General features: G+C 43.6%; 1 protein-coding gene across 1 annotated transcript in view; it reads left to right on the top strand.

Annotated features, from left to right (window-relative positions):
* Nucleotides 1-1332: 1332 nt before the first annotated feature.
* Nucleotides 1333-21833, top strand: part of slc7a9 (solute carrier family 7 member 9) — a 77052-nt gene continuing 56551 nt past the window's right edge. The window contains exons 1-2 of the mRNA XM_041191690.1: nt 1333-1461; nt 19650-19797. Coding sequence (XP_041047624.1) covers nt 1333-1461; nt 19650-19797 — 277 coding nt within the window. The remainder of the gene's footprint in view (nt 1462-19649; nt 19798-21833) is intronic.

The following is a 21833-nucleotide window of genomic DNA, read 5'->3' as shown; positions in this document are numbered from 1 at the left end:
ATACCATTCAGGATCTTATATATAATAAATGTTCTTATATACATCAATCAAGTCACCCCTCACTCTTCTAAACTCCAATGGAAACAAGCCCAGTCTGTTTCATAAGACAACCTGCTCATTCCAGGTATCAATCTAGTAAACTTCCTCTGAACCACCTCCAAGACGTTTACATCCTTCCTTAAATAAGGAGACCAAAACTGCACACGATATTTGAGGTGTGGTCTCATCAATGCCTGTATAACTGATGTATAACATCCTTACTTTTATGTTCAATTCCTTTCATAATAAAAGATAGTATTCCATTAGTCTTTTTAATTACTTGCTGTACTTGCATTCTAATTTTTTGTGACTCATGTTGAGTATAATTAGGATAACAAGAGCTGTTATGTTAAATGTAGAAAAGTTATACAGTTTATCTAAGGAAACATAAGTAAAATTAATGGAGTCCATCATGTGCCCTCAACTCTTGGGATTTAAGGTGGTCTTGTTTGGTCTCATCCATTTTGGTCTAATTTTTAAAAAATACAATAGTTAATTCAGCCAGGTTGTTAACCGACCAGGATTGGCCTGGGGTCTCCAGAAATTGAAGATCAATCTACAGGACAGTGCAACTGGAGAAAAATCACCTGGGGATATTAAAAAGATTGGGTTTTTTGTCATTTCCTTGGAAACATTTCTCTTTACCAGATATAAAAATATTGAAAGTGGGGGAAATAAGGCTGTTTAGCTGACAGCCAGTTCCTATATCCTAGACAAAAACAGAATTACCTGGAAAAACTCAGCCGGTCTGGCAGCATCTGCGGAGAAAAAAAGGGTTGACGTTTCGAGTCCTCATGACCCTTCCACAGAGCTGAGTGAATATAAGGAGAGAGGTGAAATAACATCAACTCTTTTCTTTTCCGCCTATGCTGCCAGACCTGCTGAGTTTTTCCAGGTAATTCTGTTTTTGTTTTGGATTTCCAGCATCCGCAGTTTTTTGTTTTTATTCCTACGTCCTAGTGTCTTCTTGCAAAAATAAGGTATTGAACTTTTAATTTATAGCAGCAGCTATTGAAGAATCCCACTTGGTCTACTCTTAATGGAAGGTCTAATCCAATTTGGATTAAAAGTTAAAAGATTTGGTGAGGCCGCCTATTGCTGAAATGTAAAAATGCAAAACACCAGTCTCACAGTCCAAGAATGAAAAATAAACACAACTGGTCTGATGGATAAGAACTTAGCAGGAGATTGTCATTTATACGATATTCACTTACTGCTGTGCCTAATAACCGGAAAATTTTTAATTCTATAGGTACTTCCAAAGTTGTCCTTAAGCTGAGAAATTAGAAAAAAATGGACAAGGAGAATCAGAGGAGGAGGAAAATTGATACAGAGGTGAACAATGGGATTCCACCACCTATCAAAATGGAGTCGGAGGGAACCAAGCACAACGAACCAGAACAGATGGTTCTACGGAAACAGGCAAGTATAATATTCCCAACAACATACTGTGAAGGAATGTGAGTTCCTCTAGAAAGTTCACACACTATAAATCAGATTTGATTTAATTTTTAGGCAGTCAAACTTTTTCTTTACAATTATCTATATTACAGGCAACCGTGGGAGCATAAAATTGGAACACAATATTGAAGTACTTTCTTCACAATTATAATCTTCATTGTTCAACTTCCATTTCATAATTTAAATTTTAATAAAGGAGGTCAAATTTTCCATCTAACTTCACCATTGCAGAAAACAAATCTCATAGTTCCTCACGTCATTTTATCTGAATGAATCTTGAATGCATCTAAGGTTTCTATTTCCATTCCATCTCAATTACTTGGCAATGCAATTCAGCATTCTATTCACTTTGCTTATTGCTAGTCTACAGTGATTTCACAGTAAGTGCCAAATCTGTCATGACCTCTTCCAATTTCACTTTAATCTATTTCTACACAATCATCATCTATAATGTACATATGGCATCAAATTTTCGTTCCAAAGTGCAATAGTTGGAACTTATCAGTATTAAATGCCATCTGCTGTTCTGTTCATTTACAGATCTGAATTAACTCCTTTTGTAGGTCAGAGGCTGCTTCTTTCAATTCTATTCTACGAGAACCACACAACTCACAACCCATCCCACCAGCGTAGTGTCCTTTACAAATTTGATTAGTTTTGAGCTTCTGAATCAAAGCTGTACAGCCCAAACGAGGCACGTCATGGGACACTATGCTTTAACACTTCTGTGTTCTCTAAGAAGTATGATAGCCACATGCAAGGGCCCTCGGCTTGCCAATCCTCCGGGATTGGCCTGGAGAAGATCAATCTCTAGGGCCCTGCTAGGAAAATTGTCAGATCATTAAAGAAGTTTTCTTTGTCATTTATAAGTAGTACAATTGGCGGGTTGCACTTTGAGAGGAACTTGGAGGTGACTGCATGGTAACATTGCACAGTGCTCACCAGGGTTGCCTGTTGGACTTTAAGGTTGAGGTACGTTGGATGGTTGGGGGCAAGGGCTGCCATGTGGTTGAGGTGACTTGGGGGTTGGGGCAAGGGCTACCCTGCAGCCTGGGTAACTTGGAGGTGGGGGCAAGGGCTGCCCTGCGGCTGAGGTGATTTGGGGGTAGGGTTGGGGGCAAGGGCTGCCCTGTGGTTGAGGCAACTTGGGGGTGGGGGCAAGGCTGCCCTGCAGTTGAAAGTAGTGCATAAGCACATACAGGGCAGCAGGAGGGTGAAGAAAGCGGCCGCGCATTAGGGAAACCTTATGTAAAGCAACCTTTCCTCTGCAGCTGGGACAGCTCAGGCGGAGCCACATTGACAAGCGTGGAGTTGGGCCTCAGGCTTATCTGCCCACTCAAGCAATGCAAAGGCATGAAAGTGCCACCAAGTGTTCAGAGCTTTTCACCCCTTGGGCACAGACTGCAAACTAATGAGAGCTTTAGTGAACTGCAGAACAATTGGATGACAGGGCACGTTGTACAATCTCCTTGCTGAAGCTCATCGTGGAGCTGTCACTGTCAGCGCTCACAGGGGTGCTCACAGACCCTTGCAATGTTATCATTCTGGTTTGGACCAATCCCCCTGATGGTTCAAGCTAACAGCGCAGCCTTGCACTATGGGTTAGGAGAATGCCTGCGCATGAGCTGAGAGTACAGCATGCAGTCCAGTGGGTAAGGCTGCCGCCAATCAGTCAGGTGGAGTGTAGCGAGCTGGTTGGGGTTTCGGGCAGCCATGCAGTGCACTAAATCCTGGCCATCTGGGTGGTGGCCAGCACTCTCCGGGATGCATTAAGGGGCCTTCAGACTTAACCATCTTAGTATACCCAACCTAACCTGCACGTCTCTCTCTTTCATCCTGTGGGAGGAGTACATCAGGATCATGGAGCCTGGTGACTTAGCTGTATGCCTCATGGCTTATGGAGAGCATAGAGGATGGAGAACAGAGCGATGGAGATGCATGGTGCAGAGAGAGGAGCAGCATCCTTAGAAGAGGGGGCGGCTGGCGTTCCCACACACGCTGCTGAAGAGCCACAGTGAGCCAACGTTGGTCAGTGCCTAGCTAGACCCAGGGTCCAGAGACACCATCTTTCATTCCTGCAGATGACCGAAAACCAGTGTTGCTGAAGACTGTGCATGTCTAGGGAACTGGTCGGTCACATCTCCCAGCTACTGCAGGATCTGGTGCCATGGGGGCATGGAGGACATTCGCTACCCTGAAAGTGACCGCGGCACTAAATTTTTACACCAGTGGCTTCTTTCAGGGCTCCACAATTGACCTCTATGGGATACCACAAGCCTCCACCCACAACTGCATCCATGAGGTCACGGCTGCCACCCTCGCAAGGGCACATATCTTCGTGCATTTCACCCAGGATCAAGAGAGCCAGGATGCAAACGGATTTGCCCAGATCTCAGATTTCCCACTGGTGCAGGGTATGGTTGACTGCACTCACGTGGCGCTCAGATCCCTGTTGCCACAAGGGGTCAACTATTCAACCGCAAGGGCTTCCACTCGCTCAATGTGTGACTGGTGTGAGACCACCGCAAACATAGCCTGCAGGCCTGCAGGTTTCCAGGGAGTGTCCACGGCTCCTACATTCTCAGTCGGTCACAGATCCCTGATATCTTCCAGGGTACACAGAGGCTGCAGGGTTGGCTTTTAGGGGATACCTGCAGAGGCCGTGGTTGATGACACCCGTGCGGCGGCCACAGACTGCAGCAGAATGAAGTCACAACGAGGCTCATGCTGCAACTCTCCACTTGGTGGTGCAAACCATCGGGATGCTGAAAATGAGGTTCCGGGGCCTGGACTGGTCTGGTGGAGCCCGACAATATAGTCCGCAGAGGGTGTCACACATTGTCGTCGTCTGCTGTGCCCTTTACAATCTGATGCTGCAATGGGGAGAAGAACTGGCTGAGAAGGAGATGCAGGATCTGGAGGTCTCCTCCGATGAGGAGGATGCCGACGGTGATGAGGGTGAGGAGGTTCTCGAATGCGACAATGATGGTGATGGCCAGACGAGCCAGGTATGCTCGGGAGGCCTTCATAGCTGCTAGATTTGTGGAGGATGATGACAACATGCAGTGAGGAGACACCATAGATCCTCACATTGCATCTATGAACATTTGACTCCAGTATGGCTTATGGCAGTACATATACCCTCTGTGATAAGGCTCCTGTCATTGAGATGCAGTGGAGGCCCTAATAGTCCCTCGATTCCAGGAGGATGATGAAGAATGCAGTGAGGACAGTCCATAGATTTTCACATAGCCTCTGAGAATGTCTGACTCCTATCATATAATGGAGACGCAGCCGTGAAACTTTAAAAGCACCAGATTGTTTGTCCGCCTTCAACACCTGAGTCCTTCAGGAGCACAGCGTCACTGATCACAAATGCTGAAGAGGTGGGGCTGGCCACTCCACCTTAAAGGTGCTGAGAGCACACAGGAAAAATGATGGAACTCAGTGATGCCTGCCCACGACATTCTGGCAGCAATGACAAGCACCGGAGAGGTGCAGGCATCACTTTTATGTCCAGGGAGTGTGAGGCTGGACCATTACTTTGATCTGAAGACTGCAGAAAGCACAGGGAAGAGGCCCTGGACTGAGACACATGCCTTTATCTTGTGCAGAAAGATTTCATATCTGAGTGACAGGGAGTAGTGATAAATTATTGGAGGAAGGTTTGTAGTGGAGTTCCTCAGGGGTCAGTGTTGGGACCCTTGCTCTTCCTGATATATAATAATGACCTAGACAATGGGATGCAGGGCATGATTTCAAAATTTGCAAATGATCCGAAGATTGGAAATGATGTCAACTGTGATGGTGATAGTCTTGAGCTTCAAAAGGACATAGACATGTTGGTGGATTGGGCAGACAAGTGGCAGATGAAGTTCAATGCAGAGAAGTGTGCGGTGATTCGTTTTGGCAGGAAAGATATGTTGAGACAGTATAAAATATAAATTAACATTAAGGGAGAGCATCTAAAGGAGGTGCAGGAACAGAGGGACCTCGGTGCACATGTACGTAGGTCATTGAAAATGACAGAGCATGTTGAGAGACCATTTAATAAAGCATAAAGTGTCTTAGGCTTTATTAATAGGACCATTGAGTACAAGAGTAAGGAGGTCATGTTGAACTTGTATAAGGTACTCATCTGAAGTACTGCATCCAGTTTTGGGTGCCATACTTGAGGAAGGATGTGAAGGCATTGGAGAGAGTACAGAGGAGATTCACAAGAATGATTCCTGGGATGAAGAACTGTAGCTAAGAGGGTAGATTGGAGAAGTTGGGACAGTTTTCCTTGGAGAAAAGAAGGCTGAGAGGAGACTCAATGGAGGTATTCAAGATCCTGAGGAGTATGGACAGGGTAAATAATGAGAAACTGTTCCCACTCAAGAGAACATCAAGAACTAGAGGGCACAGATTCAAAATAATTGGCAAAAGGAGTAAATGTGATGTGAGGAAAGAATTTTTCACCCAGAGGGTGGTTGGAGTCTGGAGCAAACTTTCTGAAAGGGCAGTGAAGGCAGGCTTGATCGAGGTGTTCAAAAGGGAATTGGATCGCTACCTGAAAAGAGAGAATGTGCAAGGTTACGGGGATAAGGCAGGGGAGTGGGACTAAATAGAATGCTCTTTCAGAGAGCCAGTGCACTCTTGATGGGCCAAATGGCCTCCTTCTGCACTGTAAAGATACTGTGACACTGCTCATCAGAACAAGGAACCATAGGCAGGGAGACGTTCTTGGAAATTTATTTATAATGGTGAACATTATGCACATTAACACCTATCATGACAGATTGAAACAGGCTGGGATTCTTTCTTCTAGAAAAAGAGGCTTGCAAGTGACTTGTTACAGGTCTTTAGGATTATGAAAGGATTTGATAGGGTAAATGTAAAGAAATTATTTCACTTGCAGAAAAGGGGGCCATAAATATGAGGTAGCCATTGATAAATCCAATAGAGAATTGAGGAGAAACTCTTTTGCCTAGAGAGTGGATAGAATGTAGTAATCGCTACCACCTCGGAATGGGTGAGGTGACTTGTATAAATGCATTTAAGGGGTAGCTAGGTAAATATATAAGGGTGAAAGAAATCGAAGGATATGACAAAGGAGTTTGATGAAGGAGGATGGGATGAGGCTCACATCGAGCATAAACACTGCCATGGATCTGTTGGTTAGCATGACCTATTTCTGCTCTCCTATAATAATGAGCCTTAAACCTTAATACAATCTCAGTTCGAATGCTGTGTACAGCATGCATCTTGATCGGCATGCCAACAACAAACTTTCATTCCCTCCACCACCGATGCACAGTAGCAGCAGTGTGTACCATCTACGAGATGCACTGCAGGAACTCGTCAAGGTTCCTTAGAGAGCACCTGCCTAAACCACAACCCCGACCATCTAGAAGGACAAGGGCAGCAGACACATGGGAACACCAACACTTGGAAGTTCCCCTCCAAGCCACTCACCATCCTGACTTGGAAATATGATGACATTCCTTCACTGTTGCCGGGTCAAAATCCTGGAATGCCCTCCCTAACAGCACTGTGGATGTAATTCTTTTTTTGTTACAAAACAAATAAACTAAATTAACAAATCAAGGGACAAATTAAAAGGCAGCCCCTTAAAGGGAAACTGCAAAAACAAAAGACAAAATTTAAATGAAACTGACAAACATGAAATCAAAATGTGATTAAAGGAGTCAATAAAGCGCCCCAGTCCCCGCGGTGCCCAGCAAGCATGGAAGCATTGTGGGTGTACAGCAGCGGTTCAAGAAGGCAGCTCAAGATCACCTTCTTAATGGCAATTAGAGAATGGCAATAAATGCTGGCCCAGCCAGCAACGCACACGTCCCATGAATAAATTTAAATAAAACTGAGGTGGAGGCAGCCTTCTGAGTGCTATGCCCCATTGCTTGAGATGACCTTGGCTGCTGTCCTCTGGTGGTCGCCGGCCTGATGAGGGTCTCTTGCACAGGTGCAGTTGTACCCTCTTTGGCCTCACTTGCTAGAGGCAGATGCGGGGAGGAGCAGCAGCGAACCTTCGGAATGCCCTGATATGACACTCCTGGGAGCAGCTTGCTAGTACGCCTTGCTGCCATTGGTGAGTGATGGTATCTCCCTGACTCCAGGAGGAGAAGGGGGACCTGGAGGGCATTCCAGGTGCCTCACCCCTCTCTTGCCTAGCCGTGGCTGCATAAAGCTCATGGCCAGAGTAACAGAATAAAGGTCTGAGCGCACTTCCAGCAGCCACTGACTTCTGCTGGATCTGGCTCTCCATGGTGGTTGCCAACCTCTCCATGTAGGAAACCATGTATTCAAATGCTGGAGCCATGACAGAACTCATAGTTTGGATGGACTCCACAATTCACTCAAAGCTGCGCCTAGTATTTCTGTCAGTTGTTCCCTGCCTGTCTCTGCATCTTCATCAGGTTTCTTAAGGCTGGTTCCAGAGTCATGTCATCTTCATGGGGCTCAGCATTGATCTGGTCTCTAGCAGTCTCCTGACTGTCAAGGACCTTGGCTGTCACATCATCCATCAGCTGTGGGGATGTGTCTGTGATGTGCTCACCAGATTGTCACCCGAGCATAATCATGAAAGTGTAACCGCCTAGGTAAATGTCTCTGTGCTGGTGGTGGGTGAATGATGTGATGATGCATTCTCTGACCAGTCCATTTAATCATCCTCAGTGGTGGAGTTTGGGCTTGCTGCAGGCTCCTTTTGCCATTTGTCGTAACTGTGAGTATCTAGTGGAGAACACAAAGAATTAGCATATTCCCTTTTTCTGACAATGTATCACATCTAAATCCTATATGCCCAGTTCTGAACACCAGGCTGGAGACATCCTCACTCTGATGTCCTGATACGCTGGCCTCTCCATTAGCACAGAATCAGCCACCGTCCTCCCCATCCAGTTCTGTAGCCTCCTTTTCTGCGAGGGTCAGGATTCTGATTTCTGGGACACTCCCCTCGTCTTTGCTGTGCCCTGGTGTCATGCACTCTATAATCCTGCAGGCAGAAAGAAGGATTGAGTGTCATTTCAATGCGTTCTTAATTCTTTACTGAGCAGGTCTATGACAGCTGCTGTCACCTCCCTCATATATGGTTCACACATGCACTTTCCTGCAACTGGCACAACTTTCATTGCATGAACTGGCTTCCACGCATTAGTCCACATATTCCATCTGGTACTGAGGTCTAGAACTCAATCTCCATCTGGGATCCCTTTCCACTCACATTTACATTGCTTGATGCCCTTACAAGTGCCACTTTGTATTGACCACACTGTGCCACTTACGCTTGTGGAGCGTAGGAGATGATTGACCCTTTTCCTGCACTGGACCCAATTTTGCTTGTGGACACAACAACTGCTGACATCCCTACCACCTCCGTCAAGGCTGCATTGGTCAGATGGGAAGGCCTCTTACTGCTATCACTGGGAAACAGGACCTCCAGCCATTCCTGGACAGCCTGGAGGAGAACCTGCAGCGAGGCATTACTAAACCATGGGGGTACTGGTTGGCTGCTCTGAGACATCACTCCAGAATAGCAGGTGGTTGCAGTAGTTGAGATTATTTGGTAGGGGGGAGATCAGAAGATTCTAGCAGCAGCTGTAACCTCAAGGCGCCCAGTCACAGGCGATGCTGCTGGCTTGCAGGGAATGAATGCCTGTCAGGTATCCTTTAAATATGGCGCCCAGACATTCGACCCCATGAAGTAACCAGGGGGTTGTCAACTTCCTGCCCAACCCTACTGCACATCTGGCCAGGCACCTTGTCCATGAAAATCTAACTGGCTGACCATCATATGAGCAGAGGTCCAGCACACTTCCAGTCCAGACATTGGGTCGCTCAAAGCTACAAGATTCTGGTCACAAACACAAAGAAACACTTGAAGAATTGGGTTAATGTGCATTGGAACAAGATAGATTACAGGGCAATATGGCAGAAATGTTCAAAATTATGAAAGTATGGATCAGTGTCAACCAATGCACATTTTCTAATATTTGAGGGGCCAGGAATGGCGAGACCATTAAATCAAGATTAAATGGAAAAGATTTTGTACGGAGAGCAGAAGAAATTTCTTCACACAGTGTTATGAGGCTTTGGAATGCACCTCCAGGATCTGTAACTGGGATATAAATTGCCAACATTAGACCTAAATTGGACAGTGGCTAAAGGAAATGGAGTTACAGCGATATGGAAATAGGTAGGTAAATGAGATGAGAATAATTTACTTGCATTGGGGGTAAACGTTAGCACAAACTATTTGTGCCAGATGGCCTGTTTCTGTGTTGGAATTTCTCTGTACTTCTATGCAAGAATCATCAGCCTCATCACTTTTATGGAGGTGTGACTTAAGAGGAGAGAAGGATTTCAAGCCCTTCTCGAGGGTGCAGAAATGATTTACTAGAATGGAGGGAATAGAGCAGCTGGAGTTTTTCTCCCCAGAGCACAGAAGGCTAAGAGAAGATTTAATTGTGGTGTTCAAAATCATTAGGAGTTTAATCAAGTCAATAAGGAGAAACTGTTTCCATTGGCAGAAGGATTGGTACCTGAAGACACGGACTGAAGGTAATTGGCAAAGAAAAACAGGGTCAGCAAGGAAACTTCTTTTTATTTTTACACAGCAAGTTGTTGTGATCCGCAATGCACCGCCTAAAAGTTTTGTGGAATCAGGTTCAATAGTCACATGCTAATTGGAATTGGAGAAATATTTGAAGGGAAAATTGCTACAGGGCTTTGAGATACAGGTAGGGGATTGGGACTGATCAGAAGGCTCTACCAAAGAGTGATGGGCTAAATGGCCTGCTTCTATGCTGTATTCTATGAAAGACTGGATAGAATAATAGTTTTCACACTGCAATGAAGTAATGTGAGAGGTGAACTTATTAAGGTGTACAAGATAATAAAAACAGAAAATACTGGAATTACTTAGCAGGTCTGGCAGATTCAGTGAAGAATTTCTGGGCTGGATTTTCAATTGCAGGTTGGAGTTGGGAACAGGTGCTGGATCCTGATGCCTCCAAGACATATTCTGATTTTCAAAGTGGGAGTGTTTGGGTAGGGAGCCAGAAACACACTGACCTACAACTAATGGCCCATTAAGCTCCTTGAGGAGTTGGTCAATGGGCCGGGAAATGCGAGAATGCAATTTTCAGATGGAAAATCATTGAACCCATACACTCTGGTGCAAGTTAATAGACAGCTGTCGGATTCAAAACGGCAAGAAGTGGAAGATTTTTTATGCAATGAAAGATACAAGGTCCTGGGGAATCTTGCACTGGATCATCCCATTTGGGCGTATGGACACTTTCATGAGTTTTTATGCTGATGGTCTGCTGAGGTGCTGTCTGCTCTCTTCGAGCAAGGCAGTGGCAGACCCCATCATGGTTGTTGGCTGCTTTTGCCGCTTGCGTTCTGCAGGTAGGTCCCGCCTCTTGGAAATGCTCAGCGTCACAAGTTGGCTCGCCTACAGCCCAATTAGGGCATTTACATTTCAATGCAGTGTCGTGTAAGCAACAGAGTTTTCAGTGGGGGATTAGGACCCAGAAATTATCCTGGTGTTGGGTTCTCAACCCTAATTTGAGAATCAAGCCCAACGTTTCAAATTTGTGGCCTTTCATCAGAGCTGATGAAATGTTAACTCCATTTCTCTCTCCATAGATGCTGCCAGTCCTGCTGAGTATTTCCAGCATTTTCCATTTTTATTTCAAATTTCCACAATCTGCAGTTTTTTGCTTTTGTCTACAAAAGTAGAGTTTGTAAAAGGTTAATCAGTATTTTAAAGTAAACTGTGATTGGGTTCACAAGTGCAAACTAGTAAGAGGTGCTGGTATCAGGTGGTACTTCTTCATGCAGAGCACAATCAATATTTTGAATGTACTTGTGGGCAAAAGGGTAAAGGTTGAAAACCCTGAAATTATTTAAGGAAGAATTAGATGGTGTAATGTAGGGAGTGTAGGATTTTTCTGGATAGGTATATTAATATGGCAGATCAATATGCAACAAAAGATGGTCAATTATGTGTCTTTGACCCGTTTATATTTAATAGCTAAATGTTGCTATCAACTTTTAAGTTATACAATCAAGTGATAAATCTCATTTTCTCTATCTCCTCATTGCCATACACTAAGCTGGAATGGATTGGCAATACATATTTGTGCATGATTAAGGCAATGGTTATTGCAAAGGCTATGCTCCAGAATTAGCTGTTCCAGTACAGCTACAATACTGGCATCCACCTGGCAAAGTGGAAACTTGCCCAGGGGTGTCCTGTCCACAAAAAGCAGAACAAATCCAACCTGGTCAATTACTGCTCTATCAGTCTACTCTCGATCATCAACAAAATGCTGGTAGGGATCGTCAACAGTGCTGTCAAGCGACATTTACTCAGCAATAACTTGCTCACTGACACTCAGTTTGGGTTCCGCCAAGGCCACTCAGCTCCTGACCTCGTTACAGCCTTAGTCCAAATATGGCCAAAAGAGCTGAACTCAAGAGGTGAGGTGAGAGTGACTGCCCTTGACATCAAGGTAGCATTTGACCGAGTGTGGCATCAAGGAACTGTAGCAAAACTGGAGGCAATGGGAATCAAGGGGAAAACTCTTCATTGGTTGGAGTCATACCCAGCACAAAGGAAGATAGTTGTTATTGGAGGCCAATCATCTCAATCCCAGGACATCACTGCAGGATTTCCACAGGGTAGTCTCCTATGCCGAATCATCTTCAGCTGCTTCATCAATGACCTTCCCTCCATCATAAGGTCAGAAATGGGGATGTTCACTGATGATTGCACAATGTTCAACCACTTGTGACTCCTCAGATACTGAAGCAGCCCATGACCATATGCAACAAGATCTGGACAAGTTCAGGCTTGGGCTAACAAGTGACAAGCAACATTCCCCCCATGCAAGTGCCAGGCAATGACCATCTCCAACAAGAGAGAATCTAACCATCTCACTTTACATCCAATGGCATTATCATCACTGAATCCACCACTATTAATGCCCTGGGTTGCCATTGATCAGACACTGAACTAGGCCATCCATTTAAATACTGTGGCTACAAGGACAGGTTGGAGGTTGGGAATTCTGTGGAGAGTAACTCACCTCCTGACTCTCCAAAACCTGTCCACCATCTACAAGGCACAGGTCAGGAGTGTGGTGGAATACCCTATACTTGCCTGGATGAGTGCAGCTCCAACAACACTCAAGAAGCTCAACATCATCCAGGCCAAAGCAGCCCACTGGATTGACACCCATACACCATCTCCAACCTCCACTCCCTTCACCACCGAAGCACAGTGGCAGCAGTGTGTACCTTCTACAAGATGCACTGCAGCAACCCACCAAGGGTAGAATCTTTTGTACCGTGGTCAGGCGTGTGCCCGACCTGAAGAGGAGTGAAATAGTGCGCGATGATGTCGGCTGAGCGTCCCAACGTTATCGTGCATTCCTTGCATTCTTTTGGTTGGCAGGCATGCACAAGAGGTGGTAGCGCACCTGCCGACAGTTAAGGGGCCTATTAAGGCCCTTAAATAATTAATTAAGTTGTATTTTTTGCTGCCCACTCAACTAAATCTGTCAGCTCCATGAGGTAGCCCTGTGCCTTCGGGAAGCTGTCAGTGTGCGTTCCCCCTTACATGCGCACACTTCAGTGCTGCGGTCCCCCCACCCCCACTGTTAATTGGCCAGCCAGTGTGAAGTCATGGTCGGAGGCCGATCACAGATGGTGGTCAGTCTCGTGGCCGTTCTCGGGCCCACCCGCCGTGTCTGCCCGATGAAGTGAGGATTCTCCCCAAGGCTCCTTGGACAGCACCTTCCAAGCCTGTGACCTCTACCACCTAGAAGGACAAGGGCAGCAGATGCATGGGAACACCACCCACCTGCAAGTTCCTCTCCGAGCCACACATCATCTTGACTTGGAAATACCACCATTCCTTCATTGTCACTGGGTCAAAATCCTGGAACTCCCTCCCTTACAGCACTGTGAGTTTACCTACACTTCATGGACTGCAGCGGCTCAAGATGGCAGCTCACCGCCACCTTCTCAATTTAAGAGCAATTAGGGTTGGGCAATAAAAATGCTGGCCTAGCCAGCGACGCTCATGTCCTGTGAAAAATAAAAATAAATCCTGGATGAAGACAGGATTTGGCCCGACCGTGGCATTCTTCACAGTAAAAGAGCCTGCCAGCTGTTTCTGTTGAGGCTTGTACAATGTGGAAAAATTAGCAGCTAGTGACCATTGACCATGAAACCATACTGAGTTGAAGAAGTCAGCATCTTCAGGAGAGATGGGGAAAGAAAGAACTGGTGAGAAAAGAAGTTATTAGTGGAAACTTTGGTGGTGAAATATTTATTTTCATGGTTTGCTGCATTAAAATAGGAGATAAATTATGGAAGAAAATGGTGGCTGTGAGTAGAGATATAACATAACCAAATCGCAACAATATCCTTGGAAACAGGACAATATTTGGTTCTACCAGTGTCAAATGTGATATTGGTTTCATAGAAAAGTTCAAATAAGTCTCCAAGTTAATATCTGCAGGCAGATTTTGCAATTTTGTCTGCTTGACCATTAGCAATGACTGTAACTGCTATCATGAATGAATTTTCTCTCACCCCACACAGTGATTAGAAAGGATTTTTCATTCAGTTGTGACCGATTATAGACAGCAGGTCACTGCATTGCTGATGAGGGCTTAGCCACTCAACAAGAATTTTACACAAAGCCTGTTTTCCAGTAATGCTTTGTGCAACCGCCACTTCCTTGCCAAAATATGTACACCCATATGTTGGCCCTGAAAATCAACAGTCCTTTGTAACTTTGACTGGAGCATGCCAGAAGGCTGAAAATTAGGCCGGGAGACAGATACTTCGGACTTTGGTATGACATTTTGTGTGCACCCAGAAAGAAAAAAACATTAAAAACTGGGAAATAAAAATACTGGTCCAAACTGGTCTTGAATACCTTAAACTGGAACACCAGTAAAAACTGGGAAATAAGTGTGCTGGTCAGAACTGATTTTTGTTCCTTGGCAGAGCTTCCACCTGCTCAAAATATCGACATAGGAGCAGTTAGACTCCCTGCATCAAGAATCCTTGTGCCCTGAACCTTCAATGTGAGTTGGTGCAGGGAAACCTATCCGAACAAGGAACCACTTGAAGATTCAGGCTGGAGTTGTGGCCTAGATCCCCAAAGGAAAAGAATGGAATTTATAAAGAAACAAAATATGCAAGAGGACTAAAGAGGCCAACAAATTATTCTTTGGTAGTGTGGGGTCTGGCATCTCCCCTTCTCAGGGCAGGCACTCTTCAACTGGACTTTCTGACCTTTTTAGTAGGTGGGCAATCTAGATGTGCCCTGACTGGCACAGGCATTGACCAATGGGAGATATATTAGAGTATTTCCATTTGATCTTGGAAAATCCAGAAGCTCTGCAGCAAAGCTTCTTGGCAGGCTTATCTTTGCACTTGCACCAAGATGTGGTTCACTCAGACTTGCAGAGCTTTGATTCCCTAAATAGGCAAGGTTTTTATTCTAGAAATATTCAAGTTGTTTGTAATAGGTCAGAATGTAGAACCCATGTAGATGATAATCATCAAAACATGATTTTTATCCTCTCAATCTGCATTTTAAAAGAGATGGCATGCTACAAGGGTAACTGTTGTTTGGATTGGAACTAAAATCACAGCTTGGAATGAGAGTTGGCTCAGGGACAGTAAACAAAGAGGAGTGGTTAGTAGGTTAGTGGTTAGTGGTTAGTAGTAGATTGGAGAATTGCAATTAGTGTCTCCCAGGGGATTGCTGTTTCTCTTTAGAAGAAATATTGGATGCTTGCGATAAAGGGACGGCAATGATCATTGGTGATTTTAATCTACTTATACGCTGGAAAAATCAGATTAGCAGTAGTAGCCTGGATGAGAATGCTTTTGAGTTGTTTTTTTCTAGTGCAGCACACTCTGGAACCGACGAGTGGGCAGGTTATATTAGACTTGGTATTGTGTAATGAGACAGGGTTAATTGATGACCTCAGAGTGAATGCATACTTAGGTAGCAGCAACCACAATATGATTGCATTTTACATCAAGTTTGAAAGAGAGAAGAGTGGGTCTAAGACTAGTATTTTAAACTTAAAAAGGGCAAATAGTGGGCATGAAAATGAGCTGGCTGAAGTGAACTAGGATACTAGGTTAGGGGATAGATCAATACGGAAACAGTGGCAGACATTTCAGGGGATATTTCAGAATACTCAAGAGTATGTATATTCCTACTATAAAGAAAAATTCTAAGGGGAGGACCCACCATCTGTGGTTAACTAAAGAAATTAAGGAAAGCATCAAATTTAAGGAAAAAGCATTTAACTGCATAAAGATGAGTGGCAGGTCAGATGATTGGTCAGAACATAAAGAATGGCAGAGAATGATGAAAAGGTTAATTAGGAGCAACAAATTAGAGTGTGAGAGGAAGCTAGCTAGAAATGTAAAAATGGATAGCAAGTGTTTCTATAGATATTTAAAAAGGAAAAGAGTAAGTAAAGTGAGTGTTGGTCCTCTAGAGAGTGAGAATGGGGAGTTTAGTAGATAATAAGGCAGTGGCGGATGAAATTAACAAATGTTTTGCTTCTGGCTTCACTATAGAGTGCAAAAAACATTCCAGTAATAGCTGTAAATCAGGAGGTGGAAGGGAGAGGGGAACTTGGTGAAATTACAATCACTAGGGAAGCGATACTGAGCAAACTGATGGAGCTGAGGGCTGACAAGTCTCTGATTTCATCCTAGGGTCTTAAAAGAGGTGGCTGATGAGGTAGTAGATGCATTGGTGTTAATTTTCCAAAATTCGCTAGTTTCTGGAAAGGTTCCATCAGACTTGATTCAAGAAGGGAGGGAGGCAGAAAATAGGAAACTAGAGGCCAGTTAGCTTGATGTCTGTCAAGGGGAAGGTGTTAGAATTGATCATTAAGGAGGTTATAGCTGGGCACTTAGAGAAACTCAAGTTAATCATGAAGAATTAGCATGGTTTTGTGAAAGGGAAATTATGTTTAACCAATTTATTGGAGTTCTTTGAAGGAGTTACATACACTGTGGATAAATGGGAGCCTGTAGGTGTGCTGTACTTGGATTTCCAGAAGGATTTGATAAGGTGCCACATCAAAGGTTATTGCAGAAAATAAAAGCTCATGGTGTGGGGGTAACGTATTAGCGTGGATAGGAGATTGGCTGGCTGGCTGGCAGAGAACAGAAAGTATGCATAAATAGGTCATTTTCTGATTGGCAGGATGTGACAAGTGGAGCCCCACAGGGGCCTGTGCTTGAGCCTCAACTTTTTACAGTTTATATCAATGACTTAGATCAGGGCAGCAAAGGCATGGTAGCTAAATTTGCAGTTGACACAAAGACAGGTAGAAAAATATGTTTCAAAGAAGCCAAAAGGAGGTTGCAAAAGGATATAGATAGGTTGAGCATGTGGACAAAAATCCGGCAGATGGAGTACAATATAGGAAAAGGTGAAGTTGTTCACTTTGGCAGGAATAATTAAAAAAAAAGAGTATTACTTAAACAGAGTGCGGAGAGCCCTAGGTATTCTAGTGCATGAGTCACAAAAAGTTAGCATGCAGACTATCCTTTATTATGAGAGGAATGGAACATAAAAATAAGGGTGTTATGCTTCAGTAACACAGGGCATTGGTGAGACCACACCTTGAGCATTGTCTACAGTTTTGGTTTCCTTGTTTAAGGAAGGATGTAAATGCGTTGAAGGCAGTTCAGAGGAGGTTTACTAGATTGATACTTGGAATAAACAAGTTGTCTTATGAGGAAAGGTTAGGCAGACTGGGCTTGTTTCAACTGGAGTTTAGAAGAGTGAGGGGTGACTAGTGTTATGATCCCCAGCTGAGGTTACCACTGGGCAAGCCTGATCCCAGGGTGGAACCGAGCTTGACTGATCTTAACTTAAATTTGTTTGTTTAGATACATGGAGAGTAGCTACTGAACTGAGACACCAGAGTCAGCTGATGAATTTTTAACAGAAGAATAAAACATTTATTAAATAAGGCAAGATGAACTACATTACAATACTCCTTCACCCACAAGTATACCTTTACAGATATATACAGATTTGTAAGGATAGCACAAGTTACAAAAGCTATCTTATACTCTGATGTTCACAGTAAGTACTCAGTCCATGTAAACCAATAGGCACCCTGTGGTCAGACACACCACACTCTGAAACCAAGTAACCAAGTGACAGATGCTACCTCAATCAGATGCTTTGGATCTCTCATCAACATCCACCACCCCCCCCTCCCAGACGCTTGTCACACCATGAGCCAACCAGTCTCATTGAACTTTGTTTTTCACACAAGAGTGTCCAGTCTCCACTCTCCAAGAACTCGCGTGGAATCTTCTCCCAAACCGACGCTTTCTGTCAGACATGTCTGCAAAGGTTCACCTCCAGGTTTTCAAACTCTTCTTCTAATGTTCCTCTTCCCTGGGTCACCACATGCATTCAAGTTGTCTTCAATGCACTCTCACTGACTCAGCCGTCAACAGTACACCACTGCTTCACATGTCCATAACAAAGAGTTACAGACCTTCAGTTGTCTCTTTGGACCTTCTTGCCTCTTGCCTTAAATCTGCTGTCTGCAGCTTTTGTCTCTTTAAATCTGAAGCTTGGAGCCTCGCTTTCTGCCCTTCAGTCCTAACTTCATTAACAGGACCTTTTCCAGGTTCCTTTTCTTCCTTTGACTAGAAGGTCTGCTTGGGACTTCCCCCTGTCCCACTCCCCTGGATTTTGGGATTTTTTCTTTAGCTTGGGGCTGGTTATCTGTCCAATTTGCTCAGTCTCTCCTAGCAGCTACTTTGAAATCCAATTTCAGCTTGGGACTGGCTATCTGTCCCTTCAAGGCTGCTTCTGTCTTCAAAACTGAACTCAAAACTGCTTTTCCAGTTCTTTCTGCATGTGTCTGTGGGAAAGACCTGCCTCTCTGGACCCCTGTTGCTAGGCAACAGCACTGTTCTTCTACTCTTGTTTGTTTACCTGAACTGCAACAGTCACAAAACTCTCATTAGAAATGCATGCACTTTTTAAAGTGAAACTAAAACTCAACCTGACCTTTCCTTAACACACAGATACAGAAGTACAAATCAAACTTAAATTTTAAAGCTAAAACCCATCCCTAACACCCAAAAATACAAATACAACTTATTTAAACTATCGCTATTTCCTAACACTTGATTGAAGTATTTAAGATCCTGAACGGTCTCGACAAGGTGGACGTGGAAAGGGTGTTTCTTCTTGTGGGCGAGTCCAGAACTAGGGGGCAGTGTTTTAAAATTAGGGGTTGCCCTTTTAAGACAGAGATGAAGAGATTTTTTTTCTCTCAGAGGGTGATACGACTTTGGAACTCCCTGCTTCAGAAGGCATTGGAGGTGGGGGTCATTGAATATTTTTAAGGCAGAGGCAGATAGATTCTTGTCAGGTAAGGGAATCAAAGATTATTGGGGGTAGATGGGAATGTGGAATTTGAAACACAAACAGATCAGCCATGATCTTATTGAATGGTGGTTCAGGCTTGAGAGGTCAATTGGCTTTTTTGCTCCTATTTCGTATGTTCATATGAATCACTTGGTCTTGATTATGACGAAAATATCAAAATTTTCCAATGGTATAAAATAGGAAGCATAGTTAAATGTGTAAAAGATTGTAAGCGATTCCAGGAGCTTTGTGGACTGGACAGATTGATGTCCAATAAAATTGTAAGTGGATATGTTTTGGGATGAAGCAAAAGGAGAGGGAATATATGTTAAATGTTAACACTTTACAAAGGAATAAAACAGCAGAGACTTTGGGTTCAGACTTACAAATTTTAAAAAATGGAAAACAAAGATAATGAAACTGTTTTTAAATTATATATGGGATCCTTGGTTTTATTACTGTGTTAATATATACACTAGAAGTTTTATTGAATACCTACAGGCGTCTCAGGGAGTAATTATGCAGAACTTTCTCTGAGGAATTTTAAATAGATCAGATATAATTTATCATAGAATAAATTCTTCATGAACTGTGGACAAAGTGGGCTAAATGGATCTAATGGCCTTTTGTTTATGGTTTTCTTGTTAAAGTTTTCTTTCTCCGTTTTTCCCTCCTTGTAAAGGTTGGCTTGTTCAGTGGTATCAGTCTCATTGTGGGGACAATGATTGGCTCTGGAATCTTTATCTCGCCTAAAGCTGTTTTGTCGAATACTGGAGCAGTGGGACCTTCTTTGATTGTCTGGACAGCTTGTGGAGTCCTAGCAACATTAGGTAAGCAACAGATAACATCTCATTCAATTCTTTTCAGAACATTGGTTTTCTAACCATCCCCAAAATAAGGAAGAATAATAGCAAGAATAACTATATTCTTTGGAATTATAATATTTTCCTTTTAATAAGTTAAAAAATAATTGTCATATTACACAACATCTGAAGAAAATGGATAATTAGAGTTGGAGATAATGAATAAGCTGTATAATTATAAGTTTTGCATCTGTCTCAGGTCCATAAAGTATGAAAAGGTGTCTAATTTCTTAACATGTGAAGTGCACTGCTTGACTGAAATTTCTCACTCATTAAAAATGAACCACTATTTATTAATAAAAATCATCACCTGCAATTAAAAAAAAAATTCAAAATAAAAATAATCCATGAATCAATAAAATGTCAAACGAAATTTTGAAACATCTTTCACCTTTTTAAGGAAGATGATGGCGCGATGGTAATGTTACTGGACTAGTAATCCAGAGGTCCAATCGAATGTTCTGGACATGATGGAATATCCATCATGGCAGCTGGTGGTTTTAAATGCAATTAATAAGTCTGGAATTTTAAGCTGGTCTCCAGTGGTGACCATGGGAGCTATCACTGATTGTTATAAAAACCCATCTGGTTCACTAATGTCCTTTAGGGAAGGAAATCTGCCATCCTTACCTGGTCTGGCCTACATGTGACTCCAGATCCACAGCAATGTGGTTGACCCTTAACTGCCCTCTGAAATGACTTAGCAAGCCACTTAGTTCAAGGGCAATTAGGGATGGACAGCAAATGCTGGCCTTAATTTCTAGTGATGCCCACATCCCATGAAAGAATAAAGAAAAAAAAAAGTCATCCACCACACCACTGATAGGGAAACTTTTGGAAACAATTCTGAGGGACAGAATTAATCTCCACTTGGAGAGGTAAGATCAATCAAGGATAGTCAGCATGGCTTTGTTAGGGGGAGATCATGTTTAACAAATTTGATTTAATTTTTCGAGGAGGTGACTAGGTGTGTAGATGAGGGTAGTGCAGTTGATGTAGACCACTTGGACTTCGGTAAGGCTTTTGACAAGGTCTCGCATGGGAGACTGGTCAAGAAGGTAAGAGCCCATGGGATCCAGGGCAATTTGGCAAATTGACTCCAAAATTGGCTTAGTGGCAGGAGGCAGAGGGTGATGGTCGAAGGTTGTTTTTGTGACTGGAAGCCTGTGTCTAGTGGCATACCGCAGGGATCAGTGCTGAGTCACTTGCTGTTTATAGTGTACATTAATGATCAAGATGTGAATGTAGGAGGTATGATCAGTAAGTTTGCAGATGATATGATATGGTAAATAGCGAAGAGGAAAGCCTTAAGCTACAGGACAATATAGACGGGCTGATCAGATAGGCAGAACAGTTGCAAATGGAATTTAAACCTGAAAAGGGTGAGGTGATACATTTTGGGAGTACTAACAAGGCAAGGGAGCACATGATGAATGGTAGGACCCTAGGAAGTACAGAGGATCAAAGGGACCTTAGTGTGCACGCCCATAGATCCTTGAAGGCAGCAGGACAGGTAGATAGGGTGGTTAAGAAGGCATATGGGATACTTGGCTTTATTAGTCGAGGCATTGAATACAAGAGCATGGAGGTTATGATGGTGCTGTATAAAACATTAGTCAGGCCACATCTGGAGTACTGTGTGCAGTTCTGGTTGCCACACCATAGGAAAGATATGATTGCACTAGGTAGGGTGTAGAGGAGATTCAACAGGATGTTGCCTGGGCTGGAATGTTTCAGCTATGAAGAGAGACTAGATAGGATAGGGGTTGTTTTCCTTAGAGCAGAGAAGGCTGAGCAAGGGCTTGATTGCGGTGCATAAAATTATGAGGGGCATGGATGGGGTAGATAGGAGGAAACTTTTCCCCTTAGTGGAGAGGTCAATAACCAGGGGACATAGAATTAAAGTAAGGGGCAGGAGGTATAGAGAGGATTTGAGGAAAAAAAATTTCACCTAGAGGTTGCGAATATATGGAACTAACTGCCTGAAAGGGTGATAGAGGCGG

The sequence above is a fragment of the Carcharodon carcharias genome, chromosome 7, assembly GCF_017639515.1.
Source record: "Carcharodon carcharias isolate sCarCar2 chromosome 7, sCarCar2.pri, whole genome shotgun sequence".
Taxonomy (NCBI): Eukaryota; Metazoa; Chordata; class Chondrichthyes; order Lamniformes; family Lamnidae; genus Carcharodon; species Carcharodon carcharias.
Note: the sequence above shows the minus strand (reverse complement) of the source record. Positions and strands in the feature narration are given on the sequence as shown.